At 37.6% G+C, this 27,898-nt stretch overlaps 1 protein-coding gene across 1 annotated transcript in view; it reads right to left on the reverse strand.

Annotated features, from left to right (window-relative positions):
- Nucleotides 1-27,898, reverse strand: part of GRIA3 (glutamate ionotropic receptor AMPA type subunit 3) — a 311,718-nt gene that overhangs the window by 120,960 nt on the left and 162,860 nt on the right. The window contains exon 5 of the mRNA XM_008056630.1: nucleotides 21,403-21,456. Within this exon, the coding sequence (XP_008054821.1) occupies nucleotides 21,403-21,456 (54 nt within the window). The remainder of the gene's footprint in view (nucleotides 1-21,402; nucleotides 21,457-27,898) is intronic.

The following is a 27,898-nucleotide window of genomic DNA, read 5'->3' on the forward strand; positions in this document are numbered from 1 at the left end:
CCTGAATGAAATGTAATTGTACACCTAACCCTTAACTGTACCCCACAAAACCATAATAAAAAATATTGATTTAATAAAAAAAACAAAAAAACAAAAATCAAAACAGCCTAGTATTGATAAGAGAACAGGCATATAGACCAATGGAACAGGATAGAGATTCTGGAAGCAAAACCTCAATTTCTCAACCAACTAATCGTTGACAAAGCCTCCACCACCAACCACTGGGAGAGGAGAACCTATTCAGTAAATGGTGCTGGGAAAACTGGCTGACCACATGCAGAAAATTAAAACAAGACCCCTACCTATCACCATACACAAAAATCAACTCTAAATGAACCAAAGACCTAAACATAAAACCTCAAACTACAAGAATCTTAGAAAATGCAGGAGACACCCTTATGGAAATTTGAACTGGCAACCAATTCCTGATCAAAACCCCAAATACACATGCCATAAGAGATAAGATAGACAAGTGGGACCTCATCAAACTGACAAGTTTCTGCAAAGCCAAAGAAACCATCAAGAGAGCGGGGAGACAGCCCACAGATTGGGAAAAAATATTTGCCAACTGTATATCTGAAAAAGGCCTAACAACATCTAGGATCTACAAGGAACTGAAAAGTGCTGAAAAGAAAAAAACAAACAACCCCATTACAAAATGAGCAAAAGATATGAATAGACACTTCTCAAAAGAAGACATACAAACAGTCAGCAGACACATGTAAAAATGCTCAGCCTCACTAGTCATCAAAGAAATGCAAATTAAAACCCCACTGAGATATCACCTAACTGCAGTCAGGATGACCATCATCAATAACTCAAAAAACAACAGATATTGGAGAGGATGCAGGGAAAAGAGAACACTTCTACACTATTGGTGGGAGAGTAAACTAGTACAACCTCTGTGGAAAACAGTTTGGTGATTCCTAAAAGATCTACGAATTGATCTTCCATATGACCCCACAGTCCCCCTGCTGGAAATATACCCAGAGGAACTCAAATCACACTATGAAAAAGATACCTGCACACACATGTTTATTGCATCATTATTGAGAATAGCAAATATATGGAACCACCCGTGCTGCCCATTGAAAGAGGAGTGGATAAAAAAATGTGGTACATATACATGATGGAATATTATACAGCCATATAGAAGGACAAAATTATGAATTTCACAGCAATTTGGATGGACTTAGAGTCTATAATACTCAGTGATTTATCACAGAGACAAAGAACTGAGTACCACATGTTCTCACTCATAAGTGGACCTTGCACAATTATCATAATACTGTAAGAAAGGGATTGGCAGTAGTGAGAAACTGCCAGAGGAGGAGGGGTGGGATTGGCAGTCATGGGAAACTGCCAAGGGATGGGGGAGTACACCTTATCAATAAAGGTACCTGTATAATGAACATTTGTATACCTAGCCCTGAATTGTACCCCACATCTTTAAAATAAAAAATTTAAAAAAAGAAACCAATGACAACAATGAAACAAGATATCAAAACCTCTGGGACACATTCAAATCTGTGCTCAGAGGAAAATTAATAACACTTAAGGCCTATGTTAATAAGACTTGCATATCAACAACCTAACAGCACACCTCAAGGAACTAGAAAAACACAACAAACCATACCAAAAGCTAGCAGAAGAAAATAAATAATGAAGATCAGAGCCAAACTAAAAGGAATAGAAATTTTAAAAAAAATACAAAGGACCAATGAAACAAAAAGTTGGTTCTTTGGAAAGATAAACAAATTGATAGACCACTAGCAAGATTAATTAAGAAATGAAGAGAGGAGATTCAAATTAGCTCAATCAGAAATGAAATGGAGACATTATGACTGATATGATGGAAATTCAAAGGATCTTCTGCGACTTTATGAACACCTCTATGCAAATGAACTAGACAATCTAGAGGAGATGGATAAATTATTGGAATCATACAATCCTCCCACCTTGAATCAGAAAGAAATAGAAAACCCAAATAGACCAATAATGAGAGAGATTGGAATAGTAATTAGAAGTCTCCCAACAAAACAAAGTCCAGGACCTGATGGATTCACAGCTGAATTCTACCAGACCTTCAAAGAAGAACTGGTACCAATTTTACTGAGGCTATTTCACAAGAATTAAATGGAGGGAATCCTCCCTAACTCATTTTATAATGCCAGTATCACTCTGATACCAAAGCCAGGAAAAGATACAGCAAAAAATAAAACTACAGACCAATATTCCTTATGAATATAGACATGAAAGTTGTCAACAAAATATTAGCAAACCAAATTCAACAACACATCACAGAATGATTCACCATGACCAAGAGGGTTTTATCCCAGGGATGCAAAGGTCAATAAACAGACACAAGTCAATAAACATGATACACTATATAAACAGACTTAAAAACAAAAATCCTATAATTTCAATAGATGAAGAAAAATTATCCGACAAAATCCAGCATCCCTTCATGATTAAAACTCTCAACAAAGTAGCCATAGAAGGAACATTCCTCAAAATACTAAAAGCCATATATGATGAACCCACAGCAAATGTCATCCCAAACAGAGAAAAGTTGAATGCATTCTCCCTCAGAACTGGAACAAGGCAAGGATACCCACTTTCACCACCCTTATTCAACATAGTACTGGAAGTCCTATCCAGAGCAATCAGGCAAGAAAAAGAAATAAAGTGTATCCAAATTGGAAAATAAGAAATCAAATTATTTTTGTTTGCCAACAATATGATCCTATACCTAGAGAGCCCTAAAGACTCCTCCAAAAGACTCCTGGACTTCATAAATAAATTTGGTAGTTTCAAGGTACAAAACCAATACACACAAATCAGTAGCACTGCTATGCACCAATAGTGACCAAGCTGAGAATCAAATCAAGAACTCAATTCCATTTACAACAGCAGTCAAAAAGCTAAAATATCTAGGAATAAATGTTACCAAGAAAGTGGAAGACTCTACCAGGAGAACTACAAAACTCTGATGAAAGAAACTGTAGGGGACACAAACAAATGAAGAAACATCCCATGCTCATAGATTGGAAGAATTGACAGTCTTTAAATGACCATATTACTTCAATAATCTACAGATTAAAAGCAATCCCTATCAAATGACCCACATCATTTTTCACAGAATTTGAAAAACAATCCTAAAATTCACATGGTACCAGAAATAATAAACAAAAACCCCAAACAAAAACAAAAACAAAACAAAAACAATGCTGGAGGTGTCACATTACCTGACTTCAAATTATACTACAAGGCTATAGTTAACAAAACAGCATGGTACTAGTACAAGAGCAGACACATGGACCAATGGAACAGAATAGGGAATCTGGAAATAAACCCAAATACCTATAACCAACTGATCTTTGGCAAAGCCAACACAAACATACACTGGGGAAATGGCACCCTATTCAACAAATGGTGCTAGAAAAATTGGAAAGCTACATGCAGAAAAATAAAACTTGTTCCCCAACTCTCTCCATATATAAAAATTAACTAAAGATAGATTAAAAACTTAAATGTCAGACCTAAAACCATAAAAAACCTAGAAGTCCAGGTGTGGTGCTCATGCCTGTAATCCCAGCACTTTAGGAGGCAGAGGCAAAAGGATTGCCTGAGCCCAGGAGTTTGAGACCAGCCTGAGCAACTTAGTGAAACATCATCTCTACAATAAATCAAAAAATTAGACAGATGTTGTGGTGCATGCCTGTGGTTCCAACCACTTGGAAGGCTGAGGTGGAAGGGTCACCTGAGCCCATCAGGTTGAGGCTGTGGTAGCTGCCAGCAACCTACTGCACTCCAGCCTGGGTAACAGAGTGAGATTCTGACTAAAAAAAAAAAAGCTAGAAAAAACTCTTCTGGGCATCAGCCTGGGCAAAGAACTTATGGCTAAAAATCCCCAAAGCAAATGTAACTAAAACAAAAATAAACAAGTGGGACTTAATTAAACTAAAAAGTTTCTGCACAGCAAAAGAAATAATCAATAGAGCAAATAGGCAACCTCTAGAATGGGAGAAGATATTCACAAACTATACATCTAACAAAGGACTAATATCCAGAATCTACAAAGAACTCAAGCACATCATCAAGAAAAAAGCAAATGACTCCATTAAAAAGTGAGCAAACGACATGAACAGACATCTTTCAAAAGAAGATATACAAATGACCAACAAGCACATTAAAAAATGCTCAACATCAGCCATCATCAGAGAAATGCAAATTAAAACCATAATGAGGTACCACTTTACACCAGTCAGAATGGCCACTATTAAAAAATAAAAAAACAATAGATGCTGGCATGGATGCGTACAAAAGGGAATGCTTATACACTGTTGGTGGGAGTGTATATTAGTACAACCTCTAAGGAAAGTGGTATGGAGATTTCTCAAGCAACTAAAAGTAGATCTTCCATTTCATCCAGCAACTTTACTGCTGGGTATCTACCCAAAAGAACAGAGGTCGTTATATGAAAAAGACACTTGCCACCCACATGTTCATTGCAGCACAATTCATTATAGCAAATATGTGGAATCAACCTAAAATGCCCATCAACCAATCAGTGGATAATGAAAATATGGTATATATACACTATGGAATACTACTGAGCTATCAAAAAGAACAAAATAATATCTTTTGCAACAATTTGGATGGAATTGGAGAACATCATCTTAAGTGAACTAATTCAGGAACAGAAAACGAAACACCACATGTTCTCACTTATAAGTGGGAGCTAAACTAAAGATACACAAAGATATTGGAGACTTAGAAGGAGGAGGCAGGGAAGGGGAGGAGAGACCTATCAGGTACAATGTGCACAGGTGGGGGTGGTGGGTACACTTAAAGCCAAGATCCAAAACTCTTTGAACACCCCCAAAGCTATTGAAATGAAAAACAAAACAAAACAATATTGACTCTCCCCAAAAGAAAGTTGGAGTGCAATTTCTGTCTGGGGGCAAAAGTCAGCTGACTCCTGATTCATATTCACCTATTTTCTTTCTTTCTTTCTTTTTTAAAATTTATTTATTTTAATTTTTTTAATTTTAAAGATGTAGGGTAAAATTCAGGGTTAGATATACAAATGTTCATTATGCAGGTACCCTTGTTGATGAGGTGTGCCCCCCCTTCCCCAGGCAGATTTCCACTACTGCCAATCCCACTTCCCCGCCCTCCTCCTGGCAGTTTCCCACTACTGTCAATCATTCTCTTATAGTATTACAATAATTGTTCAAGGTCCACTTATGAGTGAGAACATGTATTCACCTATTTTCTCATTATTTTAAGGCATTTCATTTGTCCACAGCTTTTGTTAGACTTCCCTATAAGAGTTGGCCACCAAAGGACCTCAAGTTCTTGAACTGAGAATGGTGAGATGGAGTTTCTCTAAAACCTCTGTAAATCACTAGCAGAATGAAAATGAACATTACACAATTGGACAATAAAGGGAAAAATAAAGAGAGGGAGATCAGTGGTAGAAAGATAAAAGCTAGAAGAGAGGTGTTGAATAAAAGGTGCTGGCACCTGAACCACCTTCCACCTGTATTCAATTTTGTGATACGTGTACTGTTTTCCTTCACAAATTGCTCCTTTCTTTTGTGAGAAACCATAGTTTACAGGGATTTAAAACAGAGGCTTGATTTTTTTCCCCCCACAGACTTAGCAAAGACACTGACAGGACAGAGGTGACTATGAAACATTTAGCAAGCATGACAGTATATGTTAAAATGGAGTACAAAAGGGAGACTGATGATCACAGTTATTTTAGTATTGAGGATGTCAACACAGGACAGGAGGTACCTGATTCCTGGAATTTCTTTTTTAATATCCCCAAATATTAAGAGAATATAAATTTTTATATTATCTTGTTAAATATTTTTCATCAAGCATGGCACCCACAGAAGTCATGATGGTACAGTTGAGCTGTGAATCCTTGAAACCAATCTAAAAATAATACAGACAAGAGCACAGACAACAGAGTATATGAGGAAGGCAACACAATAGCTATGATGGAAGGAACATAAAGGACGACAGAAGTTAAGAGAAATAGTCTGGCACCAAGACAAAGATTGATTGACTCGTGGGTCACACTTTCTTGTTATTCAATTATTTTAGGAAATTTCACTTGTCAATAATCCTTGCTAAGCTTCTCTGTTTCATGTAATGACTTTAGACTTTCAGTTGGAAACGCTTTTAAATCTTTGAAAAAGTACTAATATTGTGATTTTTAAAAAAACATCCATATGGGAAAAGGAAAAAATAAAATTGGGAAAATCATAGAAAGAAATAAGACATTTACAAGAGAATTGCCAACTAAGAGGCAGGAATTGGCTGGTTCATAGTTTACCTGTTTTCATTCTAACATATTTCAAACATGTTGCCTTTATACCACATAATGCTAGATTCAACTGGTGATATGTGCAAATAAAAGCTCCAATTTACAAGAGTGATTTTGGTTTCTGGAGAGCTTCAGCAAAGAAAGTCATATAACAGAGATGGCCAAGAAATATCTGTAAGGGAAGAGAGTGAATGAAAAGAACAGGGAAGTGAAAGAAGAGGGATATTAGGAGACAAACGTTGTAAAAAAAGGCAGGAGTTAGTTGGCACCTGATGCTGTTTTCTTCCTGTAATAACATTTGAAGGCATTTCACTTGTTCATAACCTCTTCTTCAGTTTTACTTCGTGAACTGATCATTTGCAGACAAAAAGGTAAGAATATTTCACCCAACCACACTGACCCATCTACATAAATAACAACAGGAATTGCCAGCAAATATATGGAAAATAAAAGGGAAAAAAAACTCAGAACATTGGAAGAAATAAGGAAGTTAGGAGAGAAGGATTTACTAATGGGCAGGAGTTGGCTGACTCCTGGTTCACTGATTTTCCTTCTAATATGGTTCAAATGGTGTTGTATTTTCTATCATATATTTCTTCTTTCTATTTTGATATGTGTGAACACAGTCCACAGATACAGAAAGCTGAGATGAGATTCTTTTGATAACTTTAGCAAAGATACAAATATAGAGAGTATCCTACCAAATACCCAGGTTGTAAGAGGGTAAGTAAGAAAGGGGCAGGTTGTGCCAAGAAGGAATACTAGGAGTCCATTTTTTCCCCTAAATAGTAGGAGTTGTCTGTCTCTTAGTTCACTTGCTTCTCTTCTTGTATTTTAAAATATTTTGTTTTTTTGTCACATATTTCTAGACTGGATGGTTGACATGAACAAATGGGGCATGCAAGGTACAAGAGAGTGAGACTAGATCCTTCAGACAATTTCAATAAAGACATTAATGTAGCAGAGCTAAGAAATACATATTCAGGATGTAAGATGGAGACTGAATGAAGGGGGCAGTAATATGCTAGGAATGGTGTATTAGGAGACCATTTTTCTATAATGGTCAAGAGATAGCAGGCTCTTTATCCTGCTTTACCTCCTATCACAACATTTTAAGGCATTTCATGTATTCACAAACTGTTGCTAGTTTTCATTTCTTGATCTGACCACTTTCAGACCCAGAGGTGGGAATACTTGGCCAAGCTTACCGAAGTCTTTATAAATAAAATAGCACAACAGAAATGACCACAGACCATGTGGAAGGTGAACGGTAAAAACAGATGTGCAAATGTTATTGGTATAAAGAAGAAAGTTAGGAAATAAGTGCTCACTAAGGTTGAGAGTTGGCTGATTCCTAGGTTGCCAGCATTACTTCTAACATGGCCCAAAGCACAGCACTTTTTCATCACATATTGCTAGATTCTATAGGTGTATGTGCAAACACAGTCTGCAGGTACAGAAAACTGAGACTAGATTCTTTGGACAACTTCAGTGAAGAAACAATATTACAGAGTTTACCAACAAACATCTAGAATTTAAGAGGATTTTAAAAATGGCCAGGATTGTGGTAAGAAGTGGAATAATGGGAGATCAATTTTTAATAATGAGCTGGAGTTTGCTGGCACTTGTCCTGCTTTTCTTCCTATCACATCATTTAAAGGCATTTTTCTTGTTCATAAACTTTTCCTAGGTCTTATTTTTCTTGATCACCTACAGAGATTCAGGTGGGAATATTTTCCTAAGGCCCACTGGAATCTCTATAAATAAAATAATGCAACAGAAGTGACCACCCAAAACCTGGCAGACAGAAAAAAAAAAAAACCTGAATATTTGAAGGTTATTGACAAAATGAAGGAAGATTTGCTGACTATTGGGCAAGAGTACTGGTTTCCTAAAACTCTGATAAAAATCAGATGAAGCAGAGTTAGGCTTTCAATACCCACACCCAAGAGGTATAGGAGGAAAGAGATGGGGTTGCAAAGTGTAGGGAGCAGTAGAGAAAGGTGTATATCCTACCTGTCTGCCTACTAGCTGTCAATTATTCTCTGTAGCCAGCTACCTCAGACTCTGCCTCTAAAGGTGCCTCTTACTGGTTGTCTTTATTATGTGACCTTTTCCAGAAAATTCCATCCTTACTCCTTCTCTCTGACAGGAAAACCCACTGGTGGGACATTGCTCCCTTAATCAATTAATTCTGACCTGTCCCATGAGGCATCATCCTGTCAGATACACTCCAACTACTCCACTCAGGCTTCTTTCTGCCTCACAGTCCAGCCTCCTTTCTATACTCCATCCTCTCCCACCCTTGTACAATGAATGCTGCTGTGGAGTAGAAGTATCATTGTGACCAGACAACAATACATATGAACACAGACTTTTTAAAATCAGAAAATCCATGTATTTCGAAAAAATGTATAAGTTTGATTACAGGTTTAAATACATGATAAGTAAGTTTACAAGATTTTACTTTTTAACTCGTGTCCTTGGCTCAAAATTAACACTCGGTTTCAAGTTCTTAAGTCTTTTTACTTTGTTCTGACTTTTGTTTTAGGATCTAAATGCTTGACTTAAGAACCACTTCCAATGGCACAAAACACCCACATCCTTTTATTTGATTACAGGTTTAAATACATGATAAGTAAGATTACAAGATTTTACTTTTTAACTCATGTCCTTGGCTCAAAATTAACACTTGGTTTCAAGTTCTTAAGTCCTTTTACTTTGTTCTGACTTTTGTTTTAGGGTCTAAATGCTTGACCCAAGAACCTCTTCCAATGGCAACTGCTCAAAAAAGGACAGAACACCCACATCCTTTTATTTAATACATGAATTTTTAGTAAGTTAGACCTCAAAGGAAATTTCTATGCTATTAATTCTATTTCCTCACTGAACATCACCTGCTATTAAAAATCATATATATATTTTTTGAGTTGGAGTCTCACTCTGTCGCCCAGACTGGAGTGCAGTGGCCGCTCCCGGCCACTGCAGCCTCGACCTGCTGGGCTCCGGCGATCCTTCCGCCTCAGCCTTCTGAGTAGCCAGAATTACAGGCGCGCACTACCACGCCCGGCTAATTTTTTGCTTTATTGTAGAGATGAGGTCTTGCCTGCCCAGGCGGGTCTCGAGCCCGCGGGCTCAGGCAATCTACTCACCTCAGCCTCCCAAAGGCACGGGATTACAGGCTGAGCCATTGAGCCCGGTAAAAAATCATATATTTTTAAATAACATTTTTTTAACAAAGGCAAAATGTGTTTCAGTAGTTGTAGTTGATATTTTTGTGAGAAACAATGACTCCTTTTGTTTAAGCGGGTTATTGTTTTACAGCAACTGATTTATTTCTTTGCTGAATCTTTAGTAGTTCATTTTCTGCTTGAAAATCAGTTTCTTCTGCCATATCCCATCTACCCAAAGACATTAGATTTTCTTCTTCTTTTTTCTTTGTTTTTTTTCCCCCACTTTTAATTTTGAGTGTTTGACTATGGGAGTAGTTATGATTTCACATATAAGTGGGATCTGAGAATGCACTTTTCCAAGAGGACAAAATGTGCCACACAAGTACCTCATCCAATAAACTTGTTATATTTTGAGGCTTCAGAGTCTACAAAACAAACTAATTTCTTGTTTTATTTGAACATTTCTCAACTTATATTCACTTTGAATGAGACACCAATGACTCTTCAAATAGACCCTTTCATATACTCCAGAACTCCCTTCTCTAACTGCCTGCTGACAAGTAGCTATCATATTCCATGTGCATCTTAAAAAGAATGTGTCCCAAATCAAAGCAATTACATTCCCTCAAAGTCTCTTCTTTCTGTATTCTTTCTTTTAATTAGACACTTTAGACCTATTTGAGTGTGAGGGCCAAGGACCTAACTCAATAGGTGACTTTGAAGTACAAGTGGTTTTGAGAACCACTGTCCCACCTTCCCAGTTGGTGCTCTGACTTCAGGGTTTTGCCTGTCCGGTTTATTCTTCACATAATACATTTACATTCTTAGCAGAGCATAAGACTCCTTTCTTCAAATCATTGCAAGGACTCCCTACTTTCTACATATAATTAACAGCTGAATATCTTAACTTGGCCTTCAAGGGTTTTCATTATCTGTTATCTTCTGCTCCCCTGGCCTCGTGTACACCATTTCCTTCAGTAGAACTCATGCTCTAACCACATCATACACTCTTTAACCTTGGTATCTTTGTCTGTTTTCTTTGCTTAGAATGGGCCCCTACTTCATCACTTACAGCTCTAGGTGCCTCTGTTGAAATTTTATTCTTCAACAATGATTTTTTTCTGTCTTTCTTATTAATATTATTTTTGATTGAAAAATCATATTGTATAAATTTATGGGTACAATGTGATGTTCTGATTTATGTATATAGTGTGAAATGATTAGATCAAGCTAATTGACATAACTGTCACCTCACTTACCTATCATATTTTATGGTGAGACATTTGGAATTTACACTTTTAGTTAGTTTGAAATATACAATACGTTATTGCACCCTGCAGTGCAATAGATCTAAAAATCTGTTCCTCCTGCCTATCTGAAACTTTGTACCCTTTGATCAACAACTCCTCCTTTCCTCCCTCCCCACCAACCTGCCTCTGTACCATCATTCAACTTCACTTCTATGAGTTAAACTTTTTTAGATTCCACATATAAGTGAGATCATACAATATTGGTCTTTTTGTGCTTGTCTTATTTCACTTAGCATAATGTTCTCCAGATTCATCCATATTGTCACAAATGGCAGGATTTTCCCCACTTTAAAGACTGAATTGGCTTTCATTGTGTACATATGCTATGTTTTCTTTTCTTTTTTTTTTGAGTTGGAGTCTCACTCTGTCGCCCAGACTGGAGTGCAGTGGCCACTTCCGGCCACCGCAGCCTTGACCTGCTGGGCTCCAGCAATCCTTCTGCCTCAGCCTTCCAAGTAGCCAGAATTACAGGCATGCGCTACCACGCCCGGCTGATTTTTTGATTTTTTATTGTAGAGATGAGGTCTCACTGCCCAGGCGGGTCTCGAACCCACGGGCTCAGGCAGTCCACTCACCTCAGCCTCCCAAAGGCACGGGATTACAGCCTGAGCCACCGAGCCCGGCTGCATATGCTATGTTTTCTTTATCCATTTATCTGTTGCGGAATCTTAGGTTGATTTCATATCTTGGCTATTGTGAATAATGCTGCAATAAACACGGGAGTGCAGATATCCCTTTGACATATTGATTTCATTTTCTTTGGCTATATATTCAGAAGTGGAATTATTGGATCATTTGGTATTTCTATTTTCAGTTTTGAGGAATCTCCATACTGTTTTCCATAATGGGAGTACTAATTTATATTCTAATAATGTACAAGAGTTCTTCTTTTTCAACATTCTTGCCAATGTTTTCAATTAGTAAAATTAATGACTAAGAAATATCTATACCAAATTTGTCTCTGTATTCTTTGTCAGGACACCCTCGTAAGAGGGCCAATTGTGCTCCTTTTCCCCCAAAATTATTACATAGGCTTTTGTACATTTTGATGACTGCTTATAGTCTTCTATCTTCTATATTATTGCATACCTTTCCATGCCTTTTGCGCAATAAGTATATGTGGATACTCTGCAACGTCATTACTAAGTGACTCTAAGGTCCAAAATTCCCCACTGTGCTATGGAGTTTCTGTTAAGCTCATTTTATTATTCCAAAGAGATTTTGATAATAAAAAATGAGGATTAGACACTCAATGACTTTTTTGTGTTCTTGAACTAAAATTATCAAATTCTAGTGCTGCTTGCATTTCACCAGTTCTGTTTGGTTGAAATTCATGATTTTGTTGGCTAATTGCCATGGTGGTATCCTTTCTCTTGGTTGGTTCAGTAAACTTTGTGTGCAAAGAGAAGAGATTAAAAGACATGAGAGAAGACAGAGACAGATTGAAAACAATCCTACTGCTCACAGATAAGGTGAATTTAAACTCCGCTTTCTCATTTTCTATGTTCCAAGTATCTGTAACACTTGACGATTTGCCTCTGTGCAATAATGGCGATATTTGTTGAAAATATTGGTATAGTCTTCAGAGTGGCTTCTCTGAGAGGTAAATGACTTATTTGGATATGTAGGTTCTACTGTATTTCATAAATGCATCATTTCTCCATTGCATCACAAATGTCTGACCCAGTACCCTGTTGCCCACATCTGAATGCAACTGTATAAAACCAACCATGACCTTTGTGCCTAAGCAGTTCATAAAGGGCCTTGTAAGTTACACTTCAGGGCCACCCTTTATACAGATGAACTGGTATCACAACTGACATTCAAACATAAGCTGTCCCTAATTTGAGAAAAGCCAGACAATTCAGTCTTCCAAAGATCCAAATGACTTTGGTATTATCGCATCTCCCCTGATTTTTGTATACTGTGATCCACTTTCCTTTCAGTATTATGGACAGCTGAGAGTTGGAAATAAATATATTCAAGGCTTACTTTTATCTCATTTATTTTCAAGATATTATATGGAGATTTCCTTTATAGAGTACTATTCTCAGGGCACATTTTATACAGATAAGTAAACAGAAGTTGGGTGACTTTCATTGAGTTAATGATAGATTATGGGTGAGAAATGGAAAAGGTGGCTTGCCTACAGAAAAGATAAAAGCAGTAGAATGATGGTTGGAAGGCTGCCAAGGACAACTGTCTATCTTTCAGTTTGGATGAAGACTGGCTCTGCCTTTAGTGCCATTTGAATTGTTCATCTGGGTGATGTTTCAATAGAGCAATGCATAGTAATTGTGGCAACTCAAGTTATCAGGTTGTTAATGAGAGACACAAGTCTTTTTCTAGAAAGCAGTTCCATCCTCCTGGGAGGGTACAATGTGTAGAGCTAAAGGTTATAGCATATAAATTATTACTTAATTATAGGTTGCTTGCATTGTCCACGCACCAATCCAATCAACAAACCTAGTTTGGAACTAAGTGCTAGCTGTTGGTATAATGGTGAGCCATTTCAAATTTGGTCCCTGCTCTCATGGCACTTCAGTTCAGTGGGAGTTATTTGTATGAATACACAAATAATTACAACTCGGCATAAGTGTTATTAGTGGGGAAATAGCCACTGATCTGTTTTTTACTAATGGATTTGCTGAGGTATAGTTTATATACCATAAAACTGATCTTTTTCGAAGCATAAATCAGATCATGTCCCTTCCTTGTTTGAAATTCTTCAATGGGCTTTCTGTTGCTGTTGAAAAAAGCTAAAACTCTTTTACCTGGCCTAATAAAATCTTATATAATCTGTCCTGTCACTCATTCTGCTCTAGCCAAAATTGTCTTTTGACAGCTCAGAGAAGGTATCAGGCTCTTCTTTGCCTCAGGATCTTGGCATGTTCTGTTTCCTGTGCATATTCTCCCTATTTTGTCATGTAGCTGAATCTTTCTCCTCCTTCAGACCATTGTTTCAAAGTCACCTTTTCAGAAAGGCCTTCTCTAGCCACACTATGCAGAGTATGGACTTCTACCCCCTGCCTTCTCTTCTTTCCGTTTTAGTACCTGGTCTGTCTCCATGGCAATTTTCATAAGCTGTGCAAGTCTGGTCTGTTCAATATGACTATAAGGTTCTTAATGACACTACCCTCTGTTCTTCTTGCAGTGGAGTGAACAAGGTATTAGGCACACAGTGGTATAGAAAAAAAACTTACTATAAAGACCTTTATTGCAGTACTACTCAAAATGTGTGCAGACTGGGGCTGGTTTGCTGTTTGTTACCAGTCTGAGATGATACAAGGAAAAAAAAATTGAGAGTAAGCTCTTATCAACCTTTATATTAATTTGACAGGGTAATAATTTGGGTGTTGAATGTCATATGAAAAATATTGGACTTATATTTTACATATCTTGTTTATTTCATTTTTTCGTAATTTCTTTTTGTTGCATTTTTACTGGTCCATGAAAATTTTGGAGGAATAAAACTGGTCCTTTTTGACAAATAGTTTAGGAAGTACTGTTTAGGACATAATCTGAGAGCCTCGGGGAGAAGATAGAATTCTTTCAATTCATCTTGTTAGAACATTGGATAGGGAGTGATCTTTTTTTTTGCTAATTTCTGGCAAGACAGCGAGAGACTGGGAGAGAGAGAAAGAGAAAGGGGGCGGGGGGAGAAAATGCGATGCTCGACTATAATAGAGGTATTTCGGGCGAGGGAGAATAAGAGTCTCAAAGTTGACTACTTTAAGTTGACAAGTGCCTGCAGCTTTCTAAATGCACAGTAGGAAGCTGGACCCCAGCCCAGTCCCCGCTCCTCATTTCCTTGGTGTTCTGCTATGTCCTATCTCCGTTTAAAGAGGAAGGTGAATCCTGTGCTACCAGAGAGGTTGTGTATCCGGGGAGGTGACTGGGTTCCTTGGCATTTGGGACCAGTGAGAGCTTTTCCCTCCAAGACCTCCTCCCTTGCCTACAAAACCAGGATCCAGCCCAATGAGCTCTGTGTTTACATGCCATCTGCTGAAGTATCAGTGATCACAACACGTGGCTTTGAACATTTGAATTTTTTATTTAGAACATTAAAAATGGCAGAACAAAGGAAGAGAAAGTAGAGAACAGAACAAGAAGACCTGGAAGGGGAAAGGAGCAGAAGGGAATAGTTGTTATTGGCAAGCAAAACAGCATGACTCAATTTCATTCAAAGTTGTTTTCTCTCCAAACAAAGCAGGCCCTTCTTTCTCTGTTTCAGGTACATTTTGAGATCTGGTATGCCCCAGAGTTCACTTCTTCAAGCTTAGGTTGCTCCTTGATGCCTTTTTAGGTTCAATTTTTATCAGTAATGCTTTTGTTTTAGAAACATTTTGGAAATATCAGATGTCATCGAGTACCCCATCATTATTTTCTGGCACACTAATAATGTAAATGTGGTGGATGGAGAGGGAAAGAGAAAAGAGAGAGTAAGAAAAAAGGGGGGGAATGAAAAGTGTGTGTGTGTGTGTGTGTGTGTGTGTGTGTGTGTCAGAGAGAGAGAGAGAGAAGAGGACAGGTGGTAGAACAGAAGGGAGTAATGGTGCTGTAATTGATGTCTGTTAAGATACAGTTCATATTAGCCTTTTGGGCAGGTTTCAAACCCAGATTCACAAAGGTGTCCTTGCTTGTTTGTTCAGCTCTTTTATTTCTGATCACTTCACCCTCGCAAATTTATAGCATGTGCTTTATTCATTTACAATTTTGTTTTCAAATGCTCTTATGTGACCTTTGTGGGGCTGGCCTTGTGTTTCACTGAGATGCTTGGGTGGGTAAAGTGGAAAGAACAAGATATTGTATCAAGACTTTTTTTTTTTTGAGTTGAAGTCTCACTCTGTCGCCCGGACTGGAGTGCAGTGGCCACTCCTGGCCACTGCAGCCTCGACCTGCTAGGCTCCGGCGATCCTTCCGCCTCAGCCTTCCGAGTAGCCGGAATTACAGGCGTGCGCTAACCACGCCCGGCTGATTTTTTGACTTTAACTAATCTGGACATCTACCTTGGCGTAGCTATGGGTTAGCTATGAGATGTTGGATAAGTTCTGTATCTTTTCTGAGCCCATTTCCTGACTGTAAAAGGCTTGGGGAGGTGAGTCGACAAGAAATCTCTCCTCACAGGGGTTCTGACACAATTAAATAAGAAGTCTAAAGAAAACAGCTAGTACATCAGGGAGGAGTCTAAAATACATTAACTTCTTTCTCTTTTTTTTCCCCTAGTACAATGACCTGTTTGGTTGCCTGTTCTGCAGCCCTTTACTGCTGACAGCAGACATTACATAACTTCTTCCACTTGCAGGGTCAACAACTGTCCCCAGCTTTGGGACCAGTATTGACATAGGCAGGGAAACTGTCCGGTCTTCTAAGGAAGTGATTAACTAGTGCAGTATTGGATGGACTCTGCTATGGCTCACATTCTCTTCTGGGCATCTCAATTGCTTGTGGGTTTGTTTTTTTTTTTTTTGGTCTTTTTTTTGGGATACTGAACATCTGTTGGTGGACCTTCTCAACATAGATCCAATGCATCTTATATTATCTGTTTGATTGCTTTCTTTAATCCTTCAGATATTCAGATCTGTTTAGAACTTGGCTAATAGTACTTATACCAGTCTTGGCTTTTGTCTACCTGAACTGATTTTATAGCTTTGGTCTGCCTTATTACTTTACATTCCCAAGGATAACAGGGCTCTAGTTTTGCTCCCCTGTTTTATATCCTCAGCATTCACCCAGCTGTTGTGTCTACACCCTAACTCCTGGCCTACTCTGGTCCAATCTGACCTCTGAGAGATAAAAAATGTAGAGCTTGAAGTAACCTTGGAGTGTTTTCCATATTTTAATTGTTAATATATCATCTTTATAGTTTTTTTGCCATATAGGTGAACCCTCTGGATTATTATTTACTTGATATTTTTGTTTACATTGACTGAAGTTTTTTTTTTAACTTAAATATCTACTTTAGCTTCAGTCTAAAGAATGGTATCTATAAAATTACAGAATTGGTGGGACAGTTATCTTTTTCTAATACATATTTAATATACATTCATAACTAAGGCAAAAAAAGAAATTTTGTCATGTACTATCTAAAATCATCTCATGTACAAATAACACACTTTGGGAAGTAGTGATCTGGTTATCTCTTCATTTTAAATATTAATAAACAGGTTCATAGAGGTTTGGTTTACCATATGGCTAGTTAGATGAATTATTGGGATTCAGATTTGTTTTTTGTTTTTTTTTTTGAGTTGAAGTCTCACTCTGTCACCCAGACTGGAGTGCAGTGGCCGCTCCCGGCCACCGCAGCCTCGATCTGCTGGGCTCTGGCGATCCTTCTGCCTCAGCCTTCCAAGTAGCTGGAACTACAGGCACGCGCTACCACAGCCGGCTAATTTTTTGATTTATTGTAAAGATGAGGTCTCACCAAGTTGCCCAGGCGGGTCTCGAACCCACAGGCTCAGGCAATCCACTCACCTCAGCCTCCCAAGGCATGGGATTACAGGCTGAGCCACCGAGCCCGGCTGGAATTCAGATTTGTATCTTACCATTTAGTCTTGTGCTTTTTTCCCCTCCCACTATACCATACTGTCTCTTTCTTTTTTATTTTTTGGGTGAGAAGGCAGGAGTTTATTAAGACAGAAGAGCTCCCAAGCGGGACGGGGCCCGGAACAGGGTTGCCCACACTGCCTCTTTCATTTGCATCTTTTCTTAATCTTACTCTAGGGTTCTGCACAACGGACTAAGCTATAGTTGCTGACATATATGAAAAAAATTACATTATGATACATAACATGCCTGGCAATGCAGTGTTGAGGATCTGGATCTGGGACCTTACCAAGAGACAGAGAGGGTACTTGAAACATTGTATACATGCTGGTTACTTCTGGGAGTAGAGTAGACAAACAGCACCACCTTAGAGAGAGCCCTGGAAGAGAAAACAATAATTAATTATGGAACAACCCCTAAAAAGGAATGACATCACCAATGATACAGAATTTGTAACAGACTTACTTGTTTTATTGGGAAGTCCGCTTCTAGCCTGACCAGATCACATCTTTGGGTTGTGTTCCTGGTGGAATTTTTTGGTTCTTCCAGGGATTTCAACAAGTTAGAGTTTTCTGAAGCTCATTGTCCTCTCTGAAATGTACACCTTGCCCTGTGAAAGGCCTTTGTTAAAGCATTCATGGAATATCCCAGTCTTCTCGCTTCAGAGTTGCTACCAGGAAATGTTCATGTAAAAGCACCAAGAAGTCTTTGCTGGATATACAGAACCCAGTTTCAAAGGGAACTCCAGAAATGATTCTAGGAAACTTAGTTAAGAAGTTTAAGTATTCTTGACTTCGCATTTGTAGAAGCAGTGAGTCTGTGCTGTAATATCAAGACTCAAGAGTGAACTTTGCTCTCCTGTATATATATCTCCATCTTCAGCTTTCATTCAGATGGCTCATCTTGAAAGGAAACATCTTCTTAGCTACACTTCCCCTTCTCTTGACCACCCAAATTACTTCTAAATAGTTTTATTGGAGGGTGTGTGTGTGTGTGTGTGTGTGTGTGTGTGTGTGTGTGTGTGTTAGAGGTATTTGAGGTATTTTTATCTGCTTAAAAATCTGGAAACCATGGTAGGGATAATCTGCCTCATTATTATTGGAGATGACCAGTAGTGTCTAACTCTATTGCCCAAATGCAATTTGATATAGAGTGCAGGGACATAGCATTTAAATGACTGAGTTCAAATGTAAAGATGGTCACTAGAAGAAGAGAAGGGGTGGCAGGTCAGAGTATGGTAAATAAATTCATGTTTCCATTACTCAGACTGACACAATACCATACATTACTTTCTTTTGAAAGAACAGACTTTACTTGTCTTGCAGTAAACATTCCCCCAATGTCTCATAATTCTGAGTTATGTGATCAGGATTAAGTTTATCATCCTTTTCCCCAACTTTGTCCCAGTGATTCTCTCTTGCAGATTTATCACGCCACAGGTATTCATTTCTGTCAGGTCTGGATCTCAAAGTTGAAACCAAAGTTCATCTGAAGGCTTTGTCAGTAGGAATAGGGAGGCTCAGTTGGAATTCCAGTTGCAATTCTAGAATGGGAAAGGTCATAACAGATCTTCTGGTCATCTTAGGCCAACTGAAACAGTCATTTATGTGCACAACTGAGATCTTCCTTTAAGACAGAACCTGCCTCAAGGAGTTAAGTTAGGTGATAGTCTCCAGCTTTGGGTGCCTTCAGATGTGCCTCAGCTTTCAAGAGGAAGGTGTGTGCTTTCTGGGCAGATGCCAGCCAATAAATAAGCAAAGTGTGGATGCAATGCCTTGCCATTTTGGAAAAGCATAAATCTCTCCTATGAATTGTCTCTGAACTGGAGCTCCCAGGTGTGTTGGCCGAAGCCCTTCCTATCAAAATTCCTTCCTTTCCCCCTTCTTCACCTGTATAGACCTGTATTGTAGTCTGAAGTTCTTCTTACCTACTTGTGTCCCTCTCCTGTTTGTATTTAACAGATATTACTCCCAATAAATATCGTGCATTTCTAATTATGTCTTAGTGTGAGCTTCTAAAGGACTCACCCAATACATTAGTGACTGCCTCTCTCACTTCCATCTGAGTGTGACAGTAAGCAAACTGAGGTCCACAGAGGTGAAGTGACTTACCCAACATCCCTTACTTTGCTAGTAGCAAAGTCATTATGACAACACCAACTTTCTGATCCAAAGGTTCTTTCCCAAACTTCAGTTCTCCATGTACAACCACAAATGAAAAAATCAGATTTTGCTATATCACTTTATCTCCCATACTACTCTTTACTTGAATATTAAAAAATTCATTTTACTTTTGTTAAATCTCTACTTTAGCCCTGTTTGAAGTAATAATATCTAAAATTTAAATTTTGATGTGCTAGTTTTGTATTTTTCTCATATATATAAAAGACTAAAATTTTTAAAAGTTTGTGTGTGTACTTCCTAAAGTCACCTCATATGCTATTTGTGATGAGTGAATTTTGCATTTTTAAACAGTGTACTATATACCTTACTGCTTTCTAGGATGTATAAAGCAGAAGAGAAGGAAAAATGTAAGAGATGAAGGAAGAAAAAGAAGGAAGGAAGGAAAAAGGAAAAAGAACAAAATATCTATTGATGGGAAGGTAATAATAAAAAGTCATCAATGGCTGTCTTAGGTGCTTTGTTGTGACATCCATGTTTCCTGCCAAGTCACAGTCTAACATCCATTAAGTAAAAAAAACCCAAAAAACCATTACATATTGGTTGTCTACAAACTAAATTGAAAATATATTAATGTAGTGGAAATCTGCCGGGGGAAGGGGGCACACCTCACCAATAATGAACATTTGTATATCAAACCCTGAATTGTACCCCACATCTTTAAAATAAAAACTTTATGAAAAAAGAAAATATATGAATGTAAATTAAGAATCAAGATTTCATCTTCTAAAAGAGTTGATTCATTTATCCTCAAAATGGACTGAAGTGCTCCACTTTGAGAAAATTATTGGAGAAGAGGCACACTACATTTGAAAGCAGTAACTCTAATCTTCATCTTATAATGTTTTTGATTGAAAGTAGTAACTCTAATGTTCATCTTATAATGTGTCTGAATGCACATACTTCCTAAGAAAGAGATTTAAGTAACATCTTTCTTATTTAAAAAATTCATTATTCAAATAACATATTTTCTTTGAATTAATACATCTAAGAATATAATTGCAATAATCTTTCATCTTTGTTGCTTTTCTTTTGGTTTCAAATCTTTATAATGATCAAGATTCTGTTGTGTTAATGAAACAAAAATGGGGTTTGAACTCATGTTATATAATAATTTAATAGATTCTTAGGATTGTGGTGATAATTTAACATTCCTTTTCATTCCATGGAGGTAGTATTATTCAGGACCTCTGACAAACAACTATTACTAATTTAGAAGTCATTTTGTTAATTCCTAAACAAGTTGCTCTTTCAGAGAAAGAAGGGGTATAAAATAACTTTAATTCTAGCTTCTACAATGTCAAAAATTTTAAAGGCATGGGAAACTTGAAGGTACAGATTCAAGTTGCGTTTTATGTAAGTAGAAAGGTGGTTATACACTTTGACAGTCACTTAATGTACCATGTTGAAACCTACTCTGCTATTTGGCTTGAAAAGATGTGATAGTGGTTTGCTTCTGAAAAGACAAATCCAGTACTGATATGTACATATACCTGAATCAACTAGAAAAGAGTCAGTTTCCTTGTCCCCTGGCCTTGCTTTACATTTCAAATATGATAAAAATAATTTACATTGCAAATCTAAATTGAATCTAAGAATAATAAGTGAAGAATCATATCAAGTTATTTTTTAAACAAGAACAGAATATAGTTTCACAGCTATGAGAAAGACAGCATAATTGAAAACAAGGCTATTGCATTTAGGTTTTGGTTTTTACTGGAGTCATTTCTCCAAGCTTCTGGAAAACACATTAAGTACTTCATGCATTTCCTTTCTGGATGATTACAGACAACACAAATGAAATAGAAAATATTGCCCAGGGACACTTAAATTCTGCTTGTTCTTACCAGGTTAGCAAGCATGTAGTGATAACCTCTTGAATGTTTCCCCAGGATCACAACCTGCAGAAAGAAGAAATAAGAAATATTGCTTATTCAAGAAGGGCATTTTCAATTGCACAATCAATGGAGTGGCTAGAACAAATGCTTTTAAACAAAATGTCAGGTCTTTTATGTACAAAAATCATAATTAATTGGACCAGATTCCTTTTTGTTGCATTTCACTTCCAGCCATAAAGCAGTAAGAAATGCTAATGCCAAAGTTAAAATGTCAAAACAAGGGAAAAAAAACCTCTCTAAACTTCCAGGTCAGTAGCATCATTGCCACTTAAAATAGATGGCAAAGGCGATGAAGCTGATGATCCCCCTCCCATGAACTGGATTTCTGCACTTAGCTGTTGAGATGGAAAATGAGCTGAACTTTGCATATAAATTAGAAAATAGAATGTACAGTACATTTTTTGTTATCTGGAATGCTTAGGGAATAGAACACTCAAGGAATGGGGTTAATGGGATTTTCAGGTTAACCGAGGTTGCTTTTGCTTATTGAAGACTTTTCTAAAATGCCTGCCTTCCGTTTTCTGCCTTAATATGAAAGACTTGTGACCATTTGTACATCTTTTGGTACTGGTCATACATAATGCCTTAGGGCAGTTGGGGAGGGGTTTCCTTCTGGGAAGTCATTTTTGATTGTCACAACTGGGAGGAGTGCTACTAGCATCTAGTGAGTAGAAGCCAGGGATGCTGCTAGTCATGCTCAAGATAATGCTCAGGACAGCCACCACAACAAAGAATTATCTGGCCCAAAACAGTAGTAGTGCTGAGGTTGAGAAACCCTTCCTCAGGGTCATCAATCTTATAATTTTCATAAATTCTGTGTTAATACTAAGCCTTAAAATTCACAAAGTACATTTTTATTATCTCAAAATATATAAGTGGGTAGAATATTTTTGAACCAAATGTACTGGTTGGAAGTTTAGCGTTTTTGACTAGACACTTAATATAAGTTTATTTCCTTGAAGCAAAATGCAGCAAACATTCTGGTTAATTGCAGATTTTGTTAATGCCATTTTATTGAATACTGACTATGTCCAAGGTACTGTACTAGATGCAGGTGGGAGAAACTGGATGAGAGAAAACATACAGGATAAAGACACAACCAGAGGTAGAACCAGGTTTTGTACTGGCCTGAAGCAAATACAATTTTAGGAGCTCTCATAAAGAAAAATAGTACAAAATTATGAAGCCACAATTTGGAACAAGGCCTGAAAAAGAAACCATACAAGTAAGGGGCCATTAAGCTTAAGCTTCATGATAAATTCCTCCCTGGATGCTTCTATTAAAGAGTTTAAAAACAAACCGAGAAGACCTCAAAATTGCAGGTATATCAAACCAGAACTATATATGAAAGGCTGTAATAATAATAAATTGAGTGCCTAGTATATGCCAGGCAATGTGCTAGGTGCTTTATATGAATTAAATCCCCAGAACAATTGAACAGATTTAGTATCGTTCGTCTCATTTTGTAGATGAGGAATCTCAGCCAGAGAGAGTTTTTCTGCCCAAGGCCATACAGCTAGCAAGTGATAAAGCTGGAATTAGAACCTGAGTCTTTCTGCTGCTAGAACCCATACTCTTGGCAGTACTTCACATAGTTTCTAAATATATGCTAAAATACCAAATGCCAATAATTATCTAAATTATTGGATAAGGAGGAGAAGAAATGTTTAAGGCTTGAGGTAGGCAGAGAAGGCTTCATGGAGGAGGCAAGGTTTAAGCTGGCCCAGAGAAGTAGAACCACACATTTGAATATCATACTGGCATTGCAAGCCCTAATGTTATTTCTTTTTTTTTTTTTTTGAGTTGGAGTCTCACTCTGTCACCCAGACTGGAGTGCAGTGGCCGCTCCCGGCCACCGCAGCCTCAACCTGCTGGGTTCCGGTGATCCTTCTGCCTCAGCCTTCCTAGTAGCTGGAGCTACAGGCGTGTGCTACCATGCCCGGCTAATTTTTTATTTATTGTAGAGATGAGGTCTCACCAAATTGCCCAGGCGAGTCTTGAACCCGCGGGCTCAGGCAATCCACTCACCTCAGCCTCCCAAAGCGTGGAATTACAGGCTGAGCCACCAAGCCCGGCTCCCTAATGTTATTTCAGGTGCTGAGTTAGAGAGAGAGAGAGAGAGAGAGAGAGAGAGAGAGAGAGAGAGAGAGAGAGAGAGAGAGAGAGAGAGAGAGAGAGAAACAAGAAAGCTTGGTTTTCAATTATTTTAAAATATGAGCCACATTTCTGACTGATTATTTATGGATGAAATGAAAGGTTAATGAATGTCTTGAGGAGATGATTTCTCATGCTGCCATGACACAAAATGAGCTGTTAGGTATCTTCTGGGATGTATTCTTCAGTGTCCGCTTGTGAGAAACATCCTTGCTAGTGACATTTGTTAACTTTTGGTGGCAAGTTGGGACTATACATTTGTTGAATTTTTAATTCACTGACAACCCTCAACATAATAAAATCAGAGGGTTTTGAGTTTTGCCAGAAAAATGAGCTTAGAGAGAAATAAAAAGGGAACCCAAAGGAAACAGAGTGAGTTTTTCTCATCAGAGGCATAAGGAAGATGAGAGAGAGCAATAGTAGATGTCAGTGTTGGGAGAAGAGCCACAAATGAGAACCTAGGAGCCCGACCTTGTCATTTCCTCACTGTTTGATTGTGGGCAAATCACTCAACTTTTCTGAACCTTCATTTTCTTATCTGTGATCTGGCCCTTCCTATTTCAGCTATGTTGCCAGGATCAAACTGGATAATGTCTACAAAAGTGTTTGAGATGTGAATTATGTAAGTATGTGATATTATATAAATGTGAGAAAGGGGTCATTCATCGAGACATTGTTTTTCAGGTTCAAGATAACTTGAAGCTATTGGAATATCTGCTTTAATCCATGCCTGGTTTGGTCTGTTCAGAACAGATTTACTTATTTGAAGGTAGCTCTTTCATAGCATCATCTTTTCAAAATTTAGCTTTAAACTAGAAGAGATGGGAAAGTTATCTAAAGATAGGAACATTTAAGTGTCACAAAGCTGCTGCATTGAAGCCCATAATTAATTCCTCATCCTTGCTTTCAGAGCCTTCTTAACTCTTACTTAACATAGAGTTCTTACCAATTTTGGTTTTTCAGTTCACAGTAAATTAAAAACTGCAAACTAGAAGGGTTGTACATGGAGGGAGGGAGTGGAATCAGAAAAGGGGCATTTGTAGCAGAGGAAGTGACAGCCTGACTTAAAGGAAAAGGAGAAGATGAAAAAAAGGAGACAATATTGTACTACTGCACAGTATAATCATGGATGCTGCTGGTGAATGCCTGAATTATCAGGCTGTGTTTTATTGTGTTTAGGAATTTTTGCTGAAAAACCCAGGGGTATGTATAGTATATTTTAGGGATGGTTTCCATCAGAAATTCTCAAAGTCCCAATACTTACGAGAGTAAACTTTCATTATCTTGAAATCTTATGTGGATCAGCTATGACTATACTGATGTGAGTATAGGGAAGCCTCACTGCAGAAAGTGTCATGTTTTGTTCTTGGTCTTTCTCTTTTTTGAATTTTTGGTACAGGGCTTGTGGAAATAGGGTGGGATGGCAGGGTTGTATATAAAATGGTGCACAATAGAACTAGTTAGTGGGAGCAGTTCTTGTTCAGTTAGTCCTAAATCTTTCCATCTGTTGTAGATGAACAAGGCATAAATTGTACCTTCGGTTATTTAACAACTCTGGTAACCAAGAGAATATTAAACTTTGCTTTTATAGTAATTATAATAGCTCTTTCTGAATTAGTTTTAGAAGTTCAAGTATAAAAGCTTTTTTTTTTTTACAGTTGATCGTGAAATTTAAGGAAGAAATAGCAAGTTTTCAAATTCATGTTCTGTATTCCTTGCCTTTGTAAGATTTGTTGGAGATGATGGATGACTTGATATGATAGCAGATATGTTAAATGTAATAAAAAGGGGAAATGTGTAAAATATAGATAAAATTCATTGTTCTAAGGAAATTTATTTTTATCTCCACATATAGGATCTGAAACAAAAAGTGTCACAGTCCTCATTCACTGAAGCTTAAACAGTAGAGTTTCATTTGCAGAAGAGCTCTTACATACTAATACACTGAGCCATGCATATAGCACAAACTATTTGTCTAGGAAGTCAGAGAATTATAGTCAACCCATTTGGGGAAAACTCTTCCTTACTGACCCCCCCACCGACTTATCTGTGAAACTGAGGGTTAGGTATCACTGAGTAGTTAAAAATAATTCATAAAATATTGAGTTGGTTTTCTATGTGAGGCCCCTTCTTTTTCAACTTAACATTTAATCTAGACTTTTTCATAATTTTAGAAATTTGAAATGAAATTGCTCCACAAGATGACTTGAGAGGCCCACAGATCCTTTGGGAGGCAAAAGCATCTGTTTTTCTATGCTCACATTTTACAAAAAAATATGTGTGTGGAGAAGTGTGTATGTTTTTTTCCTCTTAGATCCATCTGGTATGCAGATTAGGTTATTTGCAGATCTAAGTATCTCCATGTTTGGATTTCCGACATCAGTGCCAAAAAAGGATCTATGTATAAAGATTGATCTTGCTTTGAGTGCAGAACATGCCTCGATGCTCACCTTATTCTGTTTCTCTTTGATTTAGGCATCCTGTGAATGTTTGAGGGGCAGGGAGAGAAGTGCAGGTGTGGAGGATTTCTGGCTTTAATTCACCAGGTTTTCCTCCTTTCTTGTGTGGATGTTTTCTCTTTTTCAAAGAAGCTATCGGACTACATTCTTTATGTTCAAAGAGAAGACATTTTTCATCCCCCTGCCCCGCCCCTTTTTCCTGCTCCCTTAGCTAAATTTGAAAAAGAAAAAAAAAAAAAAGGACACTGTTGTTTCACAGCATCCTATTGAAGTTTGGCTATGTTGGGAGTTGAATGAGTGGTATGCTACAGAAATTAGCTTTAGAGCATGCCACACCTCCCAGAAGAAAGCTTCCATATGACAAAAGGCGTTCTTCTTCTTGACTATAAACCCCAAACTACTAAATTGCTTGAGTCTTAGTAAACTCGTATCAGAAGTCAATTCTGTTAGAATTATTTTCTAATAATCTCAATCTGCACACCCATGCTCTCCTATAACTGAATGACAGTGCTTCATATTGCAGTCATCTGACTTAAATAAATGTGCTGGATTAGTGAGGCAGAGAAGAGCCAATCACCCGTACCAAAGTCAGCCCAATGGCAGTGGGGGTGGGGGTGAGGGTGGTGCAGATGAAGAAAGGCTGAAGCTTTTCATAAAGAAGGAACACGGATGAATAACCGAGGAATCTCATCAATGCTTGTGCTGTCTACAGGGAAGCTTATGCAGAGAGAAGGCAATTGAATAAGGCATCAAATAAAATGTTAGGATGTGAGGATTGAGGATTAGAGGACAAGGATTTCATCAAAGAACATGTGTTTGGAAAGTTTCACTTCCCAGACTTTAATGTTGCGTTCATCACGACTCAATGTCATATGTGGAAGATTTAATGCTAAATAGCAGAAGAGGCAAAGAACCCATACTAATAAAAAGCAATAAATAGCCACAAGTAAATTAAAGCATCAACGGATTATTTTGCTCTTGGGCATAAGGGTATTTAAGCATGAATTTACATGCTGATCTTTGCTGGAAAACTTCATTGTCTTAATCCTAAAACAGTATTTTTTCAAATTTCAATTCTTCACAACTTACTTATCTGCATATCACATTACGATTATTTACTTAATATTGTTTCTTATAGCTAGTCACGTCTTTACTTAAATCCAGCTGTGTCCAAAACAATAACATCCATGTAACCACATACAAGAAAATAAATACAACTGTATGAAAATAAAATATATTCATCCAGGTGTCACTGAAAATCCTCTTGTGGACCACCAAGTGGGATAGAAAATATTTCTATAAAGTTGCTGTATCTTTAGGGAAGAGAATGCAGATCATGTTTCCCTGTCTTGTAAGGAGTTAATTTGCCATTTATGGTCAAAATTTTAAGAGTGTCCCCATTTGTTTCCACAGGTTCTTGAGCATTGTAAGGGAGCAAAATAGCAAACAATTTTGGAGGTGGCAAATGATGCCTGAGACTAGGTACAAATGACAAATCTGGAGACTCACAAAACCATATCTTAAGGCAATTCACATGTACTGCCTCACCCAGGAAGCCCTGTAGGTTTGATCAGCTAGAATGCTTGGTCATGGGAACAATAATAAATATTTTCAACATCAGGACCTTTCTATCCACCAACTTCCTGTAAAATGATGCCATTTTCAGCTATTATGCATTTCCAAACACTGTGCCTTTTCTTGAAGTACCTTGTCTAGAGAAGTTTTTATGGCACCCTATTTATTTATTTATTTAATTTTTTTCATTAATCAGTGTTTTTTATTATGGTTTTGTGGGGTACAGTTAAGGGTTAGGTGTACAATGACGTTTCATT

The sequence above is a fragment of the Carlito syrichta genome, unplaced genomic scaffold (assembly GCF_000164805.1).
Source record: "Carlito syrichta isolate Samal-C Ts95f unplaced genomic scaffold, Tarsius_syrichta-2.0.1 Scaffold302424, whole genome shotgun sequence".
Taxonomy (NCBI): domain Eukaryota; kingdom Metazoa; phylum Chordata; class Mammalia; order Primates; family Tarsiidae; genus Carlito; species Carlito syrichta.